Below are 16710 nucleotides of genomic sequence, written 5' to 3' on the forward strand. Positions count from 1 at the left end.
AGTAGGGTGCTCACTGCCCTGTAGCCCGAACCTCAATAAATGCTGTTGAAAGTTAAATGACACTGATTTGGCAATGATTTCTTGGACACGACACTAAAAGCACAGGCAACAAAAGTATAAATAGATAAACGGACTACATCGAAATTAAAAACTTCTGTGCATCAAAGCATGTGGTCAAAATAGTGAGAAAGCAACATGTGGAATGGGAAAACGTATCTGCAAATCGTCTATTTGATAAGGAGTTAACATCCAGAACATATAAAGAACTCCTACAGCTCAACAACAAAAACAACTTGATTAAAAATATGGGTAAAGGACTTGAATAGACATTTCTCCAAAGAAGGTATATACAATTGACTAAAAAGCACATTTTTTGAAAAGATGCTCAACATCACTAATCATTAGGCAAAAGCAAATTGGAACCACAAAGAAGGCCAGGCATAGTGGCTCTCACCTGTAATCCCAGCACTTTGGAAGGCTGAGGCAGGAGGATTGCTCAAGGCCAGGATTTTGAGACCAGCCTGAGCAATATAGCAAGATCCCATCTCTATCACCACCAACAACAAACCACAATGAGATACCATTCATATCTTTTAGGATGGCTACTATTAAAAAAAAAAACTCAGAAAATAACAAGTTTTGGTGAGAAGAAACTGGAATCCTCATGAATTGTTGGTAGGAATCTAAAATGGTTGGCAGTATGTAGGTATATGTACAGTATGGTGGTTCCTCAAAAAATTGAAAATAGAATTACCACCTGATCTAGCAATTTCACTTATGGGTACATACCCAAAAGAGCTGAAAGCAGGCTCTCAAAGAGATATTTGTGCACCCATGCTTCTAGCAGCATCATTCACAATGGCCAAAAGGTGGAAGCAACCCAAGTCTCTACCATGGATGAATGGATAAAAGAAATGTAATATAGACGTATAGCGGAGTGTTATTCAACCTGGAAAAGGAAGGAAATTCCGACACATGCTACAACGTGGAGGAACCTTGAGGACATTTTGCAGAGAGTGGAACAGTGGTTGCCAGGGGTTGGCTAAAGTAGGAAATGGGGTGTTGTTTAATGGGTACAGCGTTTCAGGATAGCAAGATGAAAAGAGTTTTGGAGATGAATGTTGGTGATGGTTGCACAACAATAATGCCATTGAAGTGTACATGTAAAAATGGTTAAGAGGATAAATTTTGTTATGCATATTTTACCACAATTTTAAAAAGCAGAACAATCCCCCTAATTCCATTTTTAAACAACTAGTTGATTTGTATTGAGGTTTGTGCTCATGAAGTGGTTTGTTTCATGGGAAGAAGCTCATTAGAATTCCGGTCCACGAGTGTCCCCCAGCAAGAACTCCCTGGAACTGCCACAGCCACAGGGCTCTGCGACACAAATGCACTGCTTCCTGCCCACCCCGCCTTGCTGATGGAGGCTCTGGAGCCAAGGGACAGCCAGAGCCGGCCCAGGGCCCACCCTTGCAAACAAGCCCTGGGCACTTTTTTCTTTGACTCTGGTTCACATAGGAAACGTAGAGAAGGGGAGCAGTTGACTTTTAAATATTTAGATATTTAACTTCGGAGGAAGTTAGAGGAAACAGAGGCTCAGAAGGAGGTCAAACTAAGCCCCAGGAGACCCACAACACAATTCACCTTAATTAACGTTGCTAGAGGTGGATGCAGATGGGTCCCCAAAATCCTAGTCCTACTAGCAGTTGTCACTTACCAGTAACTGTGTGACCGCGGGCAAGTCATTAAACCTCTCTGGGCTTAACTCACCACCTTTAACATGAGAACAATATATATATCTAAAAAGGTTATTTAAAAAATATCAAATGAAAGAATGTATATGAAAATGTTTCAAAACTAGTCTAAAGAGATATCTCTATAAGGGAACCTCTCTTTGAACCTATTCTGATTCAGGGAGTTGCCTGATTTTTTTTTTTTAAAGAGCTGTCTCTAAAGATTTGAATTTCTTGTAGGTTTTGGAGTCAGTCTTTGTTTAATAAATGGGACAATTGTACTCTTCTTGCATGGACTTTGTAAAATTGCAGGTGCTGTGTGTAAAGTGTATATAGCACAGGATCTGGCCCCGAGTAGGTTCAATACACGGGCAGCTTCAATGGTTTTTATTTCCTGCTGCTCCCCTGAGTGACGCTGACCCACCCTCCTCTCTAGGTGAGGATGAGGTTGGGGAGGTTGGGATGGTGGGAGGATGAAGTGATGCGTAGTTTCCATTCTGCCTGTCCAGCATCCATTCCCCTATCTTGTGAGGGCAGCCCTACTTTTCCTGGGATAATTTTCCTTCCCACTTTCAGTCCGTGTGGTTCAGGTGTGGTGCCTGTACCCCTCCTCCCTTCCCAACCCCCCCTGGTCCTCGAGGCTGGGCCAATCAGCATATTCCCTGCCCTTCCCCTTGGCTGCAGTGATTGGTTCAGTGATGGTGGGGCTGTGACCTAACCCAGGACAACAGAGCACAACCCCTGGGTCTTTTGCTGGACCCACTTGGGAACAGAAACATGCTTCTGTGAGGTCACCTTAGATGGCAGCATATAAGCCTGGATCAGGAAGAAAATGAGGCCAACACAATGGAAGTAAAATTCAAGAGATAAAGAGAATCAAACAAGTGATGAATAAATTTGAATACCTAGATTCAAACAAGTCTGAACCTCCACTGGATGCTTTAGTAAGTCAATAAATCCACCCCTCTACCTCCACCCCCACCCCCCATTTTTTTGCTTGTTTGAGTTTCTGCCACTTGTAATGAAAAGCTTTGATTAATGTAGTGGGCAAACGGATAGCCTTTGAATTTAACCCCCAACTTCAATGATGTCCCCTGTTTTCCTTCTGGAACGATCCCCATAACAACAGCTCACCCTGCGTCCGAACTCCTCCCCTTGCCTCACTTCCCGAGGATAGCCGTCAATCAGGAAGCCCTGGGCGCCGCTGAGCCTGGCCACCATGGCCTCCTCCAGGAGCTCCAGAACGATGCCCTGGAGCAGAGGGAGAGGGGTCAGGACCTGAACGCTTCCACAGCACAAGAGAAGTACCACAGGTCTCCTTCAGTCACCCCACTGAGGGAGGGAGGAAGGTCCAGATAAGATTAACAGCAGACGGCAATATGCCATATTTCATCTCACCTCCCCCGCCCCCCATATGTTAATGTCTATGAAATTGTCAGGTATCTTACAAGCAGTGCTGGGTCATGGTTTAACTGTTAGTGGTTTTTCTTTTTTTTTTTTTTTTCTTCTATACATATTTTAATTTTTATTTCAGCTCATTATGGGGGTACAAAAATTCAGGTTATATATTTGCCCATGCCCCCCCATCCCCCTGAGTCTGAGCTTCAAGCGTGTCCATTCCTTAGACAGTGTCATCGCACTCATCACATAGGTATGCACCCATCCCCTCCCCCATCCTGGTGTATTCTTAGCAGTTATATTTTACTGAGGTGTCTTAAAATAATGACACCTTAGGTTAGATGAAATATGACAGCCATATTTCCTATGGTAGCACTCCAAGAATTAGGCATAATGGCAGTTTAAAACTAGACAAAACAAAATGTATTTCACTGTTAATTTTTTTCCAGTAAATATTTTCTAAAATTTAATATCCATTGACTTTGGAAGACTTTCAGTAGATGTTTACTTTTCCAGTAAATATTTTCTAAAACGTGATATCGATTGACTTTGGAAGACTTTCAGTAGCATTTTCTAGCAACATGCTTTCTCTGTTAAAAAATTTTGATTTAACAAGTGCTTATGGAAAATAAGGGAAGAGGGACACATGGAGATTTGGGAATGGGTGTAGGAAAAATGCAATCAGCTGCTAAAATGGAGGAATTCCCGGTTCTCTGGCTTCCTGGCTTTTGGCAAGGGTTTAGGGAATGCAGCCATCACAAACATGGTCAGAACCTATGCCTGGAAAATCATGAATTAACTCCTCATTAAGTTTATATTCTAACAAGGAAGACAGACAATAGACGAACAAATAGATATATTAAGAGTCAGCTGGAGATAACTGATGGGCACAAAATTAAAGCCGGGCAAAGAGATCCTGAATGCTGGGGGTGCTATTTTAGATAGGGTGGTTCAGGGAAGGCCTTTCTGGTAAAGTGTGCCATTTAAGTGGAGATCTGGATGAAGTAAAAGAGAAAACTATGTGATTATATGAAGGAAGAGGACTCAGACTGAGGAAATAGCAAGTGCAAAGGCCCTGAGGCAGGAACAGTGAGGAGGCCAGTGGCTGGGTGGGACAGAATGAGGTGTGAGTGGTGGGAGATAACCCTGAAGAGGAAGCTGGAGGCCAGGACCATGGGAAGGACTCTGGATTTCATGCTAAGTGCAGTGGGGAACCATTGGAACCTTCAGAGGGAAGGAATAATGCAATTTGGTAAACGTTTAAAGAAATCACTTTGGCTACTGTGAAAAGAGGAGGCTGCAGGGGGAAAGGAGTGGGCGCAGGGAGGCCAGTGAAGAGGCGATGGCAACGGTCTGTTTTCCTCTCACGAGGACTGTTCCAGCTTCCAGGCAGCTGGCTAGAGAGGACGTAGAAAGCTCTGTAAGCGAATAGGGATTGTATTGTGCAAGCCCTAATTACAGAGCCTAGCAGAGGACCTGGTGCGGCAGGAATGAATATTTTTTTATACCCCTGGCATCCAGATTCTCAGAGATGGATGGTAACTTGAAAAAAAAAAAGATATTAAACAAGGATATTCTTTGCTTATATTACATATGGAAGATACCAAATTTCAAGAAAATGCTATCATACCTCCCAGAAGCAGACCAAAACATTATTTTCTATTTTCTGGGGGTTTCTAATTCTAGGCTCTACTGCACCACACTCACCACTATCTTCAAGATTTTTAAACTCTAAAGTGGGGATGAATTTGGCGGGAAATGTGAAATAGGCTGACACTTTAGGGGCTGCCAGAGCAACAAGACAGAAGAAGGGAGCTGGGCCGCACAACTTGGTCGGGCAGATGGCTGTGTGCTGTAGCCCTGCCTGCCTCTGGACTGTCGCGTAGGAGAGAAATAAAACACAGCTCTAGTCCCGTTGGGTTCCTTTGTTCCAGCAGCTCAGACTCATTACCACAGGCCCACAGCTCTCCCCAGACAGGGAAGGCAGGTGTGTGGGGCAGGTCGCGTTGCTTACTGAGGGTACCAGGTCTCCACGTTCCATGACGTCTCTGATCAATTTGCTTCTTTCAGATTCTGATGCCAGCTCATTACGCAGCAGCTCACCAGTCGAGAGATGTGTAAATCCATATCTTTCCGCCAGCTTCTCACATTGTGTGCCTTTGCCAGAGCCGGGACCACCTTGAAAAGAAGTCATGTGTCAGACATGCATCCCAATTCTGGTGCCTCATTTTTGACTGGCCTCATTTTCGACTGTAGTCACCACAGAGAGCAAACCTCAGTGCGTCATTCACCAAGCATGTACTGAGCACTTAGGATGCACCATAACTTCCGCCTACTGGCAGCTGTGCTGGGAGGGCTGGATACAAATGAGAATGGGAAACTTATGATCCAAGGGGAGCGGTTTAGACAAAGAAGAGACAGTTACTTTTTGCAGACCACTTGTAACTACTGGTTACAAGCAGTTACAAGGGTCTAATAGCCCGGCTGCTACGGGAGCACATTTCTCCCTTTGCCTTAGAGATGTGAGTCAGAGAAGTTTCCTGGGAACTGACCCTGCTCATGAGTGCCTGGTACTTAGTGAGTGCTCAACACATGCTAGCTGTTAATTTAAAAAAGAAATTGTTTTATTTTCAAATAGTCACAGACTTACAAAAGGGTTGTGAGTAGACTACAGAGAACTTTCTGAAACATTTGAGAGCAAGTTGCTAATCTCAAGTCTCATCACTCTAGAACATTTTAGTGTCATTTCCTACAATCAAGGAAACAAGCACGTCCTCCTTCATAACTGTATCCTCAGATCCCCATTCACATTTCAATTGAACTGTCTCATTTGACTCAATAATGTCTTTTAAAGGCCAATGGATCAAGTTCAGAATCACACGTGGCCTTTAGTTGTCACGTCCTTCTGGTCTCCTTCAGCATGGAACTGTTCCTCTGGATTTCCTTGATATTTTTGAAGATTCTAGATGGTTATTTTGTAGAATGTCTCTCAATATGATTTTTCTGTTTTGTTTTTTCCCTAGCCATGATTATTAACTGTATTCTGCCTTTGATGACTATAACATTTTTGACTTGCCTTCCAAGTTCAAGCAGTTACTAAGTCATAGGATTTTACATCTGCAAATAACAAAAGCTAACCTTTGCCAAGTGCTTACTGCACCAGTCACTGTTCTAAGCACTTTATGAATATTAATTTAAAAGAACTTAAGAGGCAGGCACTGTTATAATCCCCATTTTACAGATGGGAGGCAGAGGCACAGAGAAGCCGACTCCATTGCTTTAGGCTGCATAGCTAGTAAGTAGCAAGTTTAGGGTTTGAAATCCAGGCTCTGACCCTCAGAGGTATTCCCTTCTCCCTCCCTCACTGCGGCCAGAGTTACCTGGCCACAGTTCACGTCCTCACGCTCTCTGCCTGGCGTGTGGCAATCACTCCACCTCTGCATATGAGAACGGGTGAGGCCTTGGAGTCCAACACACCTGCCAGCAGGGGGACGTGCCTGAAAGACATGTCACTCCCCAGCTGCACAGCATTTGGTGGCTTCCCATGCCCCCTAGACTAAAATCCAAACTCCTTACAGTGGAATTTCAACTCTCCAGAATCTAGTCCCATTTTGTTAATAATTCTCCAACGCCTTTATTTCTACCCTCCCCCATCACTGTCATGCCCACTACGTGCAGTTCCCTCAACACCACAGACTGTTCTAGACCACCACGCCTGTGCTCTTCCCTGTCCTGAGCTTGAAAGGCCCTTCCTTCCTCCTCTTTTCGTTCTTCCCCTGCCCCAGCTTTATTGAGGTATGACTAACAAAACTGTAGTCAATTTAAGGTGTACAATTTAAACTGTACAATTTAAGGTGTAAAGCATGAAGATTTGAGATATATATATTGTGAAATAATTACCACAATCAAGTTAGTTAACATATCCGACACCTCACAGTTACCTTTTTTTTGTGGTGAGGACATTTAACATCTATTCTCTTAGCTAATTCAAATATACAATACAGTACTGTTAACTATAGTCACCATGCTGCACATTAGGTCTCTAGAACACATTCATCTTACAACTGAAAGTTTGTTCCCTTTGACTAACATCTCCCTCTTCCCCCGCTCCCCCCAGCAACCACCGTTCTATTCTCTGCTTCTATGATTTAGACTTTTTTAGATTCCACACATAAGTGGGATCATGCAGTATTCATCTTTCTGTGTCCGGCTTATTTCAATTAGCATACATCCTCCAGGTTCATCGTTGCAAATGGCAGGTTTTCCTTCTTTTTATGGCTGGATAATTTTCCATTTTCCAGCACATTTTCTTTACCCATTCATCCTCTTTTCTAACTATCCAGTGCCTCCTCATCCCTTAGGCCCAGGGCAGATGCTTCCCCCTTCTGGCAGGAACTGGACCTCTCGCCCTCAGCTCTGTCGCAGCAGCACGCGGTGCGCTCTGCCCCACACTGGGTCTCCGCGTCTGCCCTGGAGGCTTGTCTGGTGCCCTCAGCACCTCAAACCGCACCTTGCACATAGCAAGTGCTCCAGAAATGCCTGACGGATCCAAGTTTTCCTGTTAAAAGGGAATATTTGATATTAAAATGCAAAGCATGATTGAAATTTTATTAGAAGTACAGTAATGAGAATTTACAACTTATTCTGTAATTTTCCTGGTTTGCATTTCTTCATACTCAGAACTCCTTTCTTTGTGCAGTTGCTGTCTTCCCTCTTAAGGAACAACATCAATAGTTGTCCGTCTTTAGAAGGGCCTCTCATTCTCCCTTCTTTGCCTTGGCAGAAAATCCAGGAAAGGTCTGCATTTTCTATCTTCTGCTGATCCATACAGCTTCTCTAAGCCAAACGGGGAGGGGTCAGACCCTTCACAGTTTTGTCGTGGATGGGCCAGGTGTAATGGGAAAACAGCAATTAGAGAGGCTCGCAAAACATAATGCCAGTTGCCAGCGAATGCTATGTTTGCTTTAAGCACGATGGCTCCTGTCTCCTGACATAACAGGAACAGAGAGTGTGGGAACAGGAGAAGGCCACTGGGAAGAAGTGCTTCCAGATAAAAGACTAAGGGGAGCCAGTGACTGAGCTCCTGCAGAGGCCACCAGGGCTTCTGTGGCTGGATTTACCTAGAAACTCTTTTCCTGGGATGGCTGGGAGCCAGTCACGTGGAAAAGATATTTTCAGACTTGGCTTACAAGGCAAAAAATGCTGTGTTCCAATTATTTTCTTCCTTCAGCATCCTACTAATATGACTATTATAGTTTTTGTTCTCCTAAAATGTTATTTAATAAATCTCGACACAAAGGCAATTAAAAAATCTTCAGCTCAAATTAACAACAGCTGTGTGTTAAACAGCAGCCGCTGCCCCAGTTAGAACCCTTTCGTGGGAGCCACAGCTGCAAATTCTTAGCATTCTTCGGCCAAATGTTGCAGGCACTGTGGAATTTTAAGTAATCTACACAATGGCTTGATTCTTCCCTTGGCTCCAAACTGAAGAACAAAGTGATTTTTATCACTGCAGTGAAAGTGCAGAAACTGCTGCTGGAAACATGAATTTTCATTTACTGTCCCTGACATGTCTTTGAGGTCTTAACTTAGGACTTTTAAATAAAAAACAATGGGATCTTGATATCCCTCCAGGATAATTTGTTACACAGAAAAAAATCTTTTGAGGCACCACAACCACATCTCAGAATAATGAGTGGGCTGTGTTCTCTGGTGACAAGATGACTGATGGCAGACAGGAGCTGTCACATTGACTGTCATCCTGCTGGCTTAAGGCTCAAACCCCCCGAAAAAACCCATACCCGATACCACGTGGTGTGAGTCACAAAGAGAGTCTGGGATATGAGATGCCATTTTAGTGGGCTCTGTCAATACTTCAAAAAAAAAATCTTTTTTCTCAAGCTCAAATGTAGTTTACAAAATTTTCCCTCTGAGGCCAAAGATGCTATATTGTGAAAACTGCCGATACTGTGAACACCCACTTATATAGCTCCGGATACCCACAGGTCCCCACAGCGCTGCCGCAGGAGGAAGGGAGAAGGGACGGCAGGGGAACTGTGACCCAGGGAGCCGACGTCTGTGTGCTCTTCGGTACCTGGTGTCCTTTTCAGGTGGAAATTAACTCTGCATCACCTCGGCATGCCCACATGGGTCACCTCTTCCAGTCTGCCTTTCATTTATGGGAGCAATCCTCCCCTGTGAGGCACCTCCTACGTTCATCCTCTGGGCTCTCCAACAGAAGGGCCTGTCTCTTAAGCAACTGTTGCAGGTACTTGGCCTCAGGAAAAAAAGAATGAAATGGCAAAGCTTGGTGCCTTGCAGCACATTCTGGACTCAGTAAGAAAGCCCAAATAAAGATGGCAGGTAGATAATTAGCTGGATCCCAAATACAAACAAATGCCTGTACTTAAGTTCTGATTACACTTGTGTTTTCCATAGTAACGGCAGCACAGAGCTGGTTCTAATGACTTTTGTTGCCACTGCAGGATGCAACCTGGAATGAAACATCAGGCCTAGTTAATACAGCTCTTCATTTGGAAAACATCTATTGGGCAGGTAGTATGGGTCTGACAGTGTCCTAAGCACTGGGAATAAAAGGACCCGGAACTGGGTCTTTTCCATCAGAGGAGTCACAGTCTAGTGGGGACCATGGGTGGGTGAACCGCCACGGCAGCAGTGCTATAGGTTCCATGAGCGTGGCCTGCAAACACCACCCCCACCCAGGCAGGGGAAGGTAATCGCTCTTGGCAGGGGAAACATGGGGAAAAAGGCATAAGCTGGCCCTGGTCCCTGCAGTACTGTGACTTGGAGCATGAAAGGGTTCTGCAGAGAATGGCGGGAGTGGAGGAATGTGATGTGTCATGAAGGGCACAGGGCAGATGATCTGACGACAAAGACTGCTGTGCCATTTACTGGTCATGTGGTTCTGGACCAGTCTTTTAATTTCTCTGAATCTTTGTTTCCTCATCTGCAAAATGGGGGGAAATAATAGCCAACTGTCTGCTCATGCCACTTGTGGTTCTCCTTCCTCCCCATCTCCACACCTGGCCAGTTGCCAAGCTCAATCAAGTCTACGTTTGAAAGAGTCTCTGGAATCTATCTCCTGCTCCTGAATCTCACTGAAAATTTCTCATGCCCCATCTCTCTGTCAAAAAATTGGTTCTTGGTAAAAGCTATTTACAGCGGAGGTTACCCAGCTCTCTAGCTCTTCCTGAGTTACATCATCCGGCGCATCGAGGTTTGAATCAAACATAATTGAAAGCCATCAATGAGTCTGGGGACTCGCCATCACTTAGAGATGTCCAGATCACTTGCTGGTACTTAAGATATATCAGGTCAGGTGTGGTGGCTCACGCCTGTAATCCTAGCACTTTGGGAGGTCAAGGCAGGAGGATTGCTTGAGACCAGGAGTTCCAGAGCAGCCTGAGTGACATAGTGAGACTCCATCTCTATAAAAAATGGAAAAATTAGCTAGGCATGGTGGTGCGCACCTGTAGTCCTAACTACTCAGGAGGCTGAGGCAGGAGGAGGGCTTGAGGCCAAGGAGTTTGAGGTTGCTGTGAGCTATGATGCTGCTGCTGCACTCTAATCAGGGTGACAATGCAAGTGAAAATATTTCCACCATTGTCTGCATCCTCTGGTTATCCTTATATTCTTTTTCTTTTTTTTTCAGTAGCCTAAGACTGCCTGTTTCCATTTCCTCCTCATTTATTGACTCCCTATTCTCTTGGAAACTCTTACACTCATAACTCTGTCAAGTTGATGTTTTAAAATTCAACAGTGATTGCATAATTGGCAATATTGTTTCTAGTCTTTAATATCTTTGACTCTTTAGGGGCATTTAACCCCACTGACAGACATCTTCAAATTCTGTCTTCCCCTGACAGTTTGCTCACACTCTCTCCCTTCCTTTGCCAGCCTGAAGCTCAGAGAGAGCAGAATTCACATTAGCGTCCCCACAGAACCCAGCAGAGTCCCACAGACAGTTGTTAATTAGAGCCCTGTGGCCCCACAAAGGTAACAACTCTACTCCCTTTCACGTAAAAGAAACATGGGACCAAAGGCCTTGAGTTCCAGGTTCACATCTCAGACCTTTCTCCGTCTGGTTAGATGACTTTGATCAAGTCCCTTATCTGCTTTGAGCTTCAACCTCTTCAATTACAAAATGGAAATGGTCATAACGCCTGTTGGTTGTGAGGACAAAATGAGGCAATGCACGTCAACTGCTTGGATCAGTAACTGGCAAAGGGAAACACTCAAGAAGTGTCATGATTGTTACCCGTAAAATGAGGGAGCTAGCGCTGGTGATGCTCAAAAGTCCTTTTAGCTCTGCCATTCCATGATTTTACAAAGACTAGACACAATATTTTCACACTGTGGTACTATTTTAACATCTTCAAAGACGGATAGTCTTCACAGTTATAACTTGTGAAGGTATCAAATATCTTTTGCAAATCAGACTATCCTATTTCTAGATAATCTTCAGATTTGTTTAAAAAATATATCATATTTCTGCTTCTTGAAATATTTCTTTCTCTCTAAATGAAATTGGGTCCCAATGTTGGGTTCAGTTTTTATGACCAATAACTCCTTTTGGATTATTTCGGAAGAGCTACGATGCTGTCATCATGGACTGACTGTGCCCCAGGAGCATATTAGCCGGTCTGGGCGCGTGAGTCACATCAGACATTCTGCGTCTGGGGTCAGTGCATCACCACGCTGGGCTTCCGCAGGCTGCTGCTAGGAACTGACTCTCTCTTACTGAAACAATTATGAAAAATAGATTTTTATCCTCAAAGACAACATCTCTATTAGTTCTTAAAGGCACTGACTGCTTCAGGTAATTGGGCAAACATATTGAAATATGCCAGGGTCAGCTGAAGGTTATACAGAGAAACCTTAAATGGGACTGGGAACTTCTTGATAGCAGGGACTGTGCCTTATTTATCACTGCCTGGTATACAGCAGGTACTTGATAATTGAGTGAATGGTGAACTACCTGTGAGCTTCAGAGCAGCAGCCCTGGACCTGGCAAGGAAGGCAATTAGGAGACCCAGGTTCTAGATCACTCCCGCTTTAAACTAGCTGAGTGACTGTGGGAGAGTCACTTTGCCTCTTTGGGTACCAGCCTCTCTGTCTGTAAATTGATGAGGATGGATTAGATGAGTGGTTTCCTGTGTTGGATTGGATTACTCTTCCTAGATTTTTCAGCTTTTCTTCCGTAGAGCTGTGGAAGGATTATTCGTCCCCATCTTTTTGAATTTAAGAGTTCCAAGTGCTTGCCTCGGTCAATGAAATGTGGGCAGAGGTGGACGTGTACCACTTTTAGGCAGAAGTTTTTACAGCCAGTAAGTAGTTTGCCAGGTTTCTTTTCCATGAGACTGGCAATGTCCCAGATAATAGGGGCTCCATCGGCACGGTTACCAGAGTGAAGCTGGAAAGCTGCTTGAGAACATTCCTGAATTAATACATCTCTAAATCTCTGGGCTGAGGCCTAGGAATTTATAGTTTTAAAAAATTCTCCTGGGAAAGTGTACAGATATCTCAATGTACTTTAAAACATGTAAGCAAAAAAGACATACTTCGGATGAATAGAAGGACAGATGTGTGATAAAACAAAACAGACAAGTTGAGTTTCTTTGTCTGAAATTCTTGGGACCAGAAGTGTTTCAGATTTTGAATTTTCTAAAATTTTGGAATATTTGCATTATACTTACCAACTGAGCATCCCTAATCTGAAAATCCAAAATCCAAAATGCTCCAATGAGTGTGTCCTTTGAGCATCATGTCAGTGCTCAAAAAGTTTCTAATTTTGGAGTGTTTCAGATTTCAGATTCTTGGACTAGGGATATTCAACCTGCAGTAAAATGTCGATGGTAGAATCTAGGTGGTGGGCATACAAGTGCTCACTGCAAAATTCCTTCAGCTTTGTTGTACGTTTGAAATGTTTTCATAATAAAGATAATTACTTAAAAAATTCCCCAGGTGGTTCTGATGATTAGCCTGATTTGGGACTTCTAGACTAGATAATTTAAGGAAGGCAATTTGCTGTGCACTCCCCGACAGTCACTGCAGGAAGTCTCTGTTGATCTTTCTTTTCATATTTACAATGTAATAACGCTGAGATAATGGTTTATCATGAATGAAAAATTGTTATGATGGTTAATAAAAATCCTCAATGCCTTATCAAAAGCAGGGCTATTCTGCTCTCTTGTAGATGAGGGGGATGTTTTGTTTCCTCCGCATCAAGCTAGAGAGCAGAGGAGGAGAACGGCGGCCTATTTTGCACCAGTGGAGTGGGTCGGAGGCCACACAGGTTTGAGAAGTCATTGCAGACTGTTCAGATAAAAGTCTCTGGTTCACAATGCTTTTGGTTTGATATTTTATCTAATAAATACCTGTTTTATGTGTTTTTTTGCAATAATTAATTTAATCCTTACAACAGCTATTTGTAACCCTATAACAGATGAAGAAACTGTGCCAAAGGCCAACTGTGCCCTGGTACCACTAAGCTCTATAGCCTCTCATATGCAGTGGGGCCTTCTGCCCCTTCTTTCTGGAAATCAGACAGACCTGCCGTTCAGAAATGCCCTGCACAGTCCTCAGTCAGTCGGAGTGGTCACCGGGAGCCGGGCTGTCATCATGGCCCCGTAGGGTTGCCAGGGGAAACACAGGATGCCCAGTTACACACTGCATGAGATGGACTTTCACTAAACACCAAGTCATTGTTTATCCAAAATTCAAATTCAACTAGGGGACCTGCATTTTTATTTGTTAAATCTGGCAACCCTATCAGGTCCCACCACTTATTAGCTGGGAGACTTCAGGGACGTGATTTCATCTCTGTTCTGACAACTAACAGTCTATGATTTTGCAGTTCATTCAGCTAAAACTCACTACAGCCGCAGTGAAACATGTAAAATGCCTCATCAAGGCAAGACTCTGAAACTAAATGCCAAGGCTCTAGCTGTTACATGGACAGAAGACCAATAAGTTCAGGTCTCGGGTGAGAGGAAACAGCAGGCACCATGGTGGTGGTGCCCAAACGTTTCCACCCCATGACGCTGGGTGAGCGCCTACAGCTCCTGGCCCCCTCGCCCCATCTCCACCCTAACCCCACCTCCAAACAGGGACAGGGACAGGATTTCCAAACACCATCAAAACACTTGTCCTTGATTTCTTCACCCAGAGGTCTCCAGGACCTTTTCCAGACCCAGTGCTTGAAGCACATTTATTTTTTGAAACCTATAGACCAGATCTTTTCAAAAGTTGCTTCAGTCAGGCTCTGCCTGTTTGGGTCTCTGAAGTTTTGGAATTCATTGTTCTAGAGTGCTCTGCCTCTTCCAAATCCTTCTTAAACTTACTAAGCCATCTTTTATTCCTACATTGTAGCCTACTTCACACGAGGATTTTAGGCATTTATGAAATGAATGTTATAGGAAATGTATAAACCTAGCTTCTCCTTTCTATTTTTTCCTTCTTTTAAAGAAATAATTCCACCCCCACCCCCTGCCCCGTGAAAGAAATACATGCTCTTTATTGGAGATTCAGATAATTCAGAAAAGTAAAAGGATAAGAACACTAGTCCCACTCCCCAAAGGTAACTGCCAAATACACATTTTGTTTTGTTTCTTTGTACCTGTTTTTTTCTAGTTTGTGATTTTCTAGTTTGGTTTTCATTGGCAACCTGTGTGTTCTGATACCTCATCTTTTGGGCTTCTGTATTCTCATCTGAAAATAAGCTTGGTGTTGTTTCAAGGTCATTTCTAGCACTATCATTCTACTCTTTGTCAGAGTAGTTGGAGAATATTATGCTTGCAGTCTATTTGTGTACAAATATAAAACAACAACAAAAGTAAGTGAGGATATTAAGACAAGTAGGAGCATTTGTGGCAGAATATGTTAGTTGGATTGCATCTGAGGTTTTGTGTTCATTTCTGGACCACACTGTGGAAACTGAAAGTCTTGCACATGTTGTGATGGGAATGTAAAATTGGTACAACTTTTCTGAAGGGCAATTTGGCAATATAAGTAAAAAAGTCTTAAAAGTTTTCACATCTGTGAATTTATCCTAAAGGGAAAGAAAAACCACTGCTTTAGTTACATAGATATTCATTACAGTATTTTTAATGAAAGCAAAATATTGGAAAAAATAATGCATGACAATAGGAATAAAATGAATAAATTATAATATAGCAATACACAGAAATAGGTTGCAATCATTAAAATGATGTATTGAAAGAAGACAGATGCAAAAGAATACACACAGTATAATTCCATTTATATAAAATTACAAAATGTCTACAGTAACCCTTGCAGGGAGCAGTGATTTGAAAGGGGGCACAAGGGAGGCTTATGTTCAATTTCTTGATCTGCAGCTTGGTAATACGGGTGTATCCAATTAGTGAAATTTCATCAAACTGAACCCTTATGACTGTGCATTTTACTGTTTTTCTGTTTCAGCTGAATGAGAAAAGAACTTTAAAAAATGACACAGTATATTCGGATATACTGTCTGAGAAAGTTGCCCATGAGACTTCGTTAAAAACAAAAAGTAGGTTTTAAAATTGCATGATCTTGCTCTGATGAAAATGTATATCTAAAAAATAGACACATGGAAAAAAACTAAGAGGAATATAAATCAAAATGTTAATAGTGTTCATCCCCAGACATTGGGATGGTGGGGATTTTGTTGTTGTTGTTGATACATGTTTTCTAGAATGAAGATGTATTATTTTTATGAAAAGAAAAACCTTTAAAAAAAATTCTGGCCAATCTGTTTTAGGAGATATTTGGGCTGCATGTGTCCAAAGAGACATGAGGGAATGGGAGATGACAAGAGTTCATGCAATTCATTCCATAAGCAAATACGGAGAATCCATATGAGCTAGACTCTACTTAAGTGCTGGGGACACAAAGATGAGAATGCAGCACCCTGTTCTCAAGGAGCTTACAACCTATAAAGTAACAGAAGAAACTGGATGTTTTTAATTGGATGAAGATGTGAATCACAGGAAAGGTATGTATGTATTCAAATATTTGGATGGCTACCATGGTGGAGAGAAAGCTGATTTGTTCTGTGTTGCTCTGCAGGGCAGAACTAGACCAAACAGTGGAAGTTTTGACAGACCAGGTTTTAAAGACTCAGTCTTAGGAAGACCTTCCTAAGGACAGTAGCTGCCCAATGGAAACATACGCTCTTCTCTGCAGGGAAGACCAAGCAGATGCAGCTAGTACCCTCCACTAGGGCTCAAGGCTAGGACTGTCCCATCTGAACTCACTGACATCACAGTCGTGTGAGGGAGGAGGGGTGGCATTGCTGGATCTTTAGTGGATGCCCAGGAGGGGCTGTTGGGCAGCCCTAGAGGATGCACTTCAAAGGCAGGGCTGCAGCTTCTGCCTACTTGCTTTGTTTTGGTTTGAGAGTAGACTGTAGGCCTCTGGGAGGCCCAGCTCAATTCTACTGTGGCCATGGACGTTGATGGCAGCATCTGCTCCACAGGTGAATATCTTCTTTCTGTTGTTTTCGTGAGCTCAATCTTACCAGCGAAGATTAAAAACCAAAACTTGGGGCCGA

At 43.1% G+C, this 16710-nt stretch overlaps 1 protein-coding gene across 1 annotated transcript in view; it reads right to left on the reverse strand.

Annotated features, from left to right (window-relative positions):
- AK5 (adenylate kinase 5) overlaps positions 1-16710 on the reverse strand; it is a 239905-nt gene that overhangs the window by 25174 nt on the left and 198021 nt on the right. The window contains exons 11-12 of the mRNA XM_045547719.1: positions 5149-5312; positions 2871-2987 (exon numbers count right to left, since the gene is read on the reverse strand). Of these exons, the coding sequence (XP_045403675.1) occupies positions 2871-2987; positions 5149-5312 (281 nt within the window). The remainder of the gene's footprint in view (positions 1-2870; positions 2988-5148; positions 5313-16710) is intronic.

This window comes from Lemur catta, chromosome 3 (genome assembly GCF_020740605.2).
Source record: "Lemur catta isolate mLemCat1 chromosome 3, mLemCat1.pri, whole genome shotgun sequence".
Classification (NCBI taxonomy): Eukaryota; Metazoa; Chordata; class Mammalia; order Primates; family Lemuridae; genus Lemur; species Lemur catta.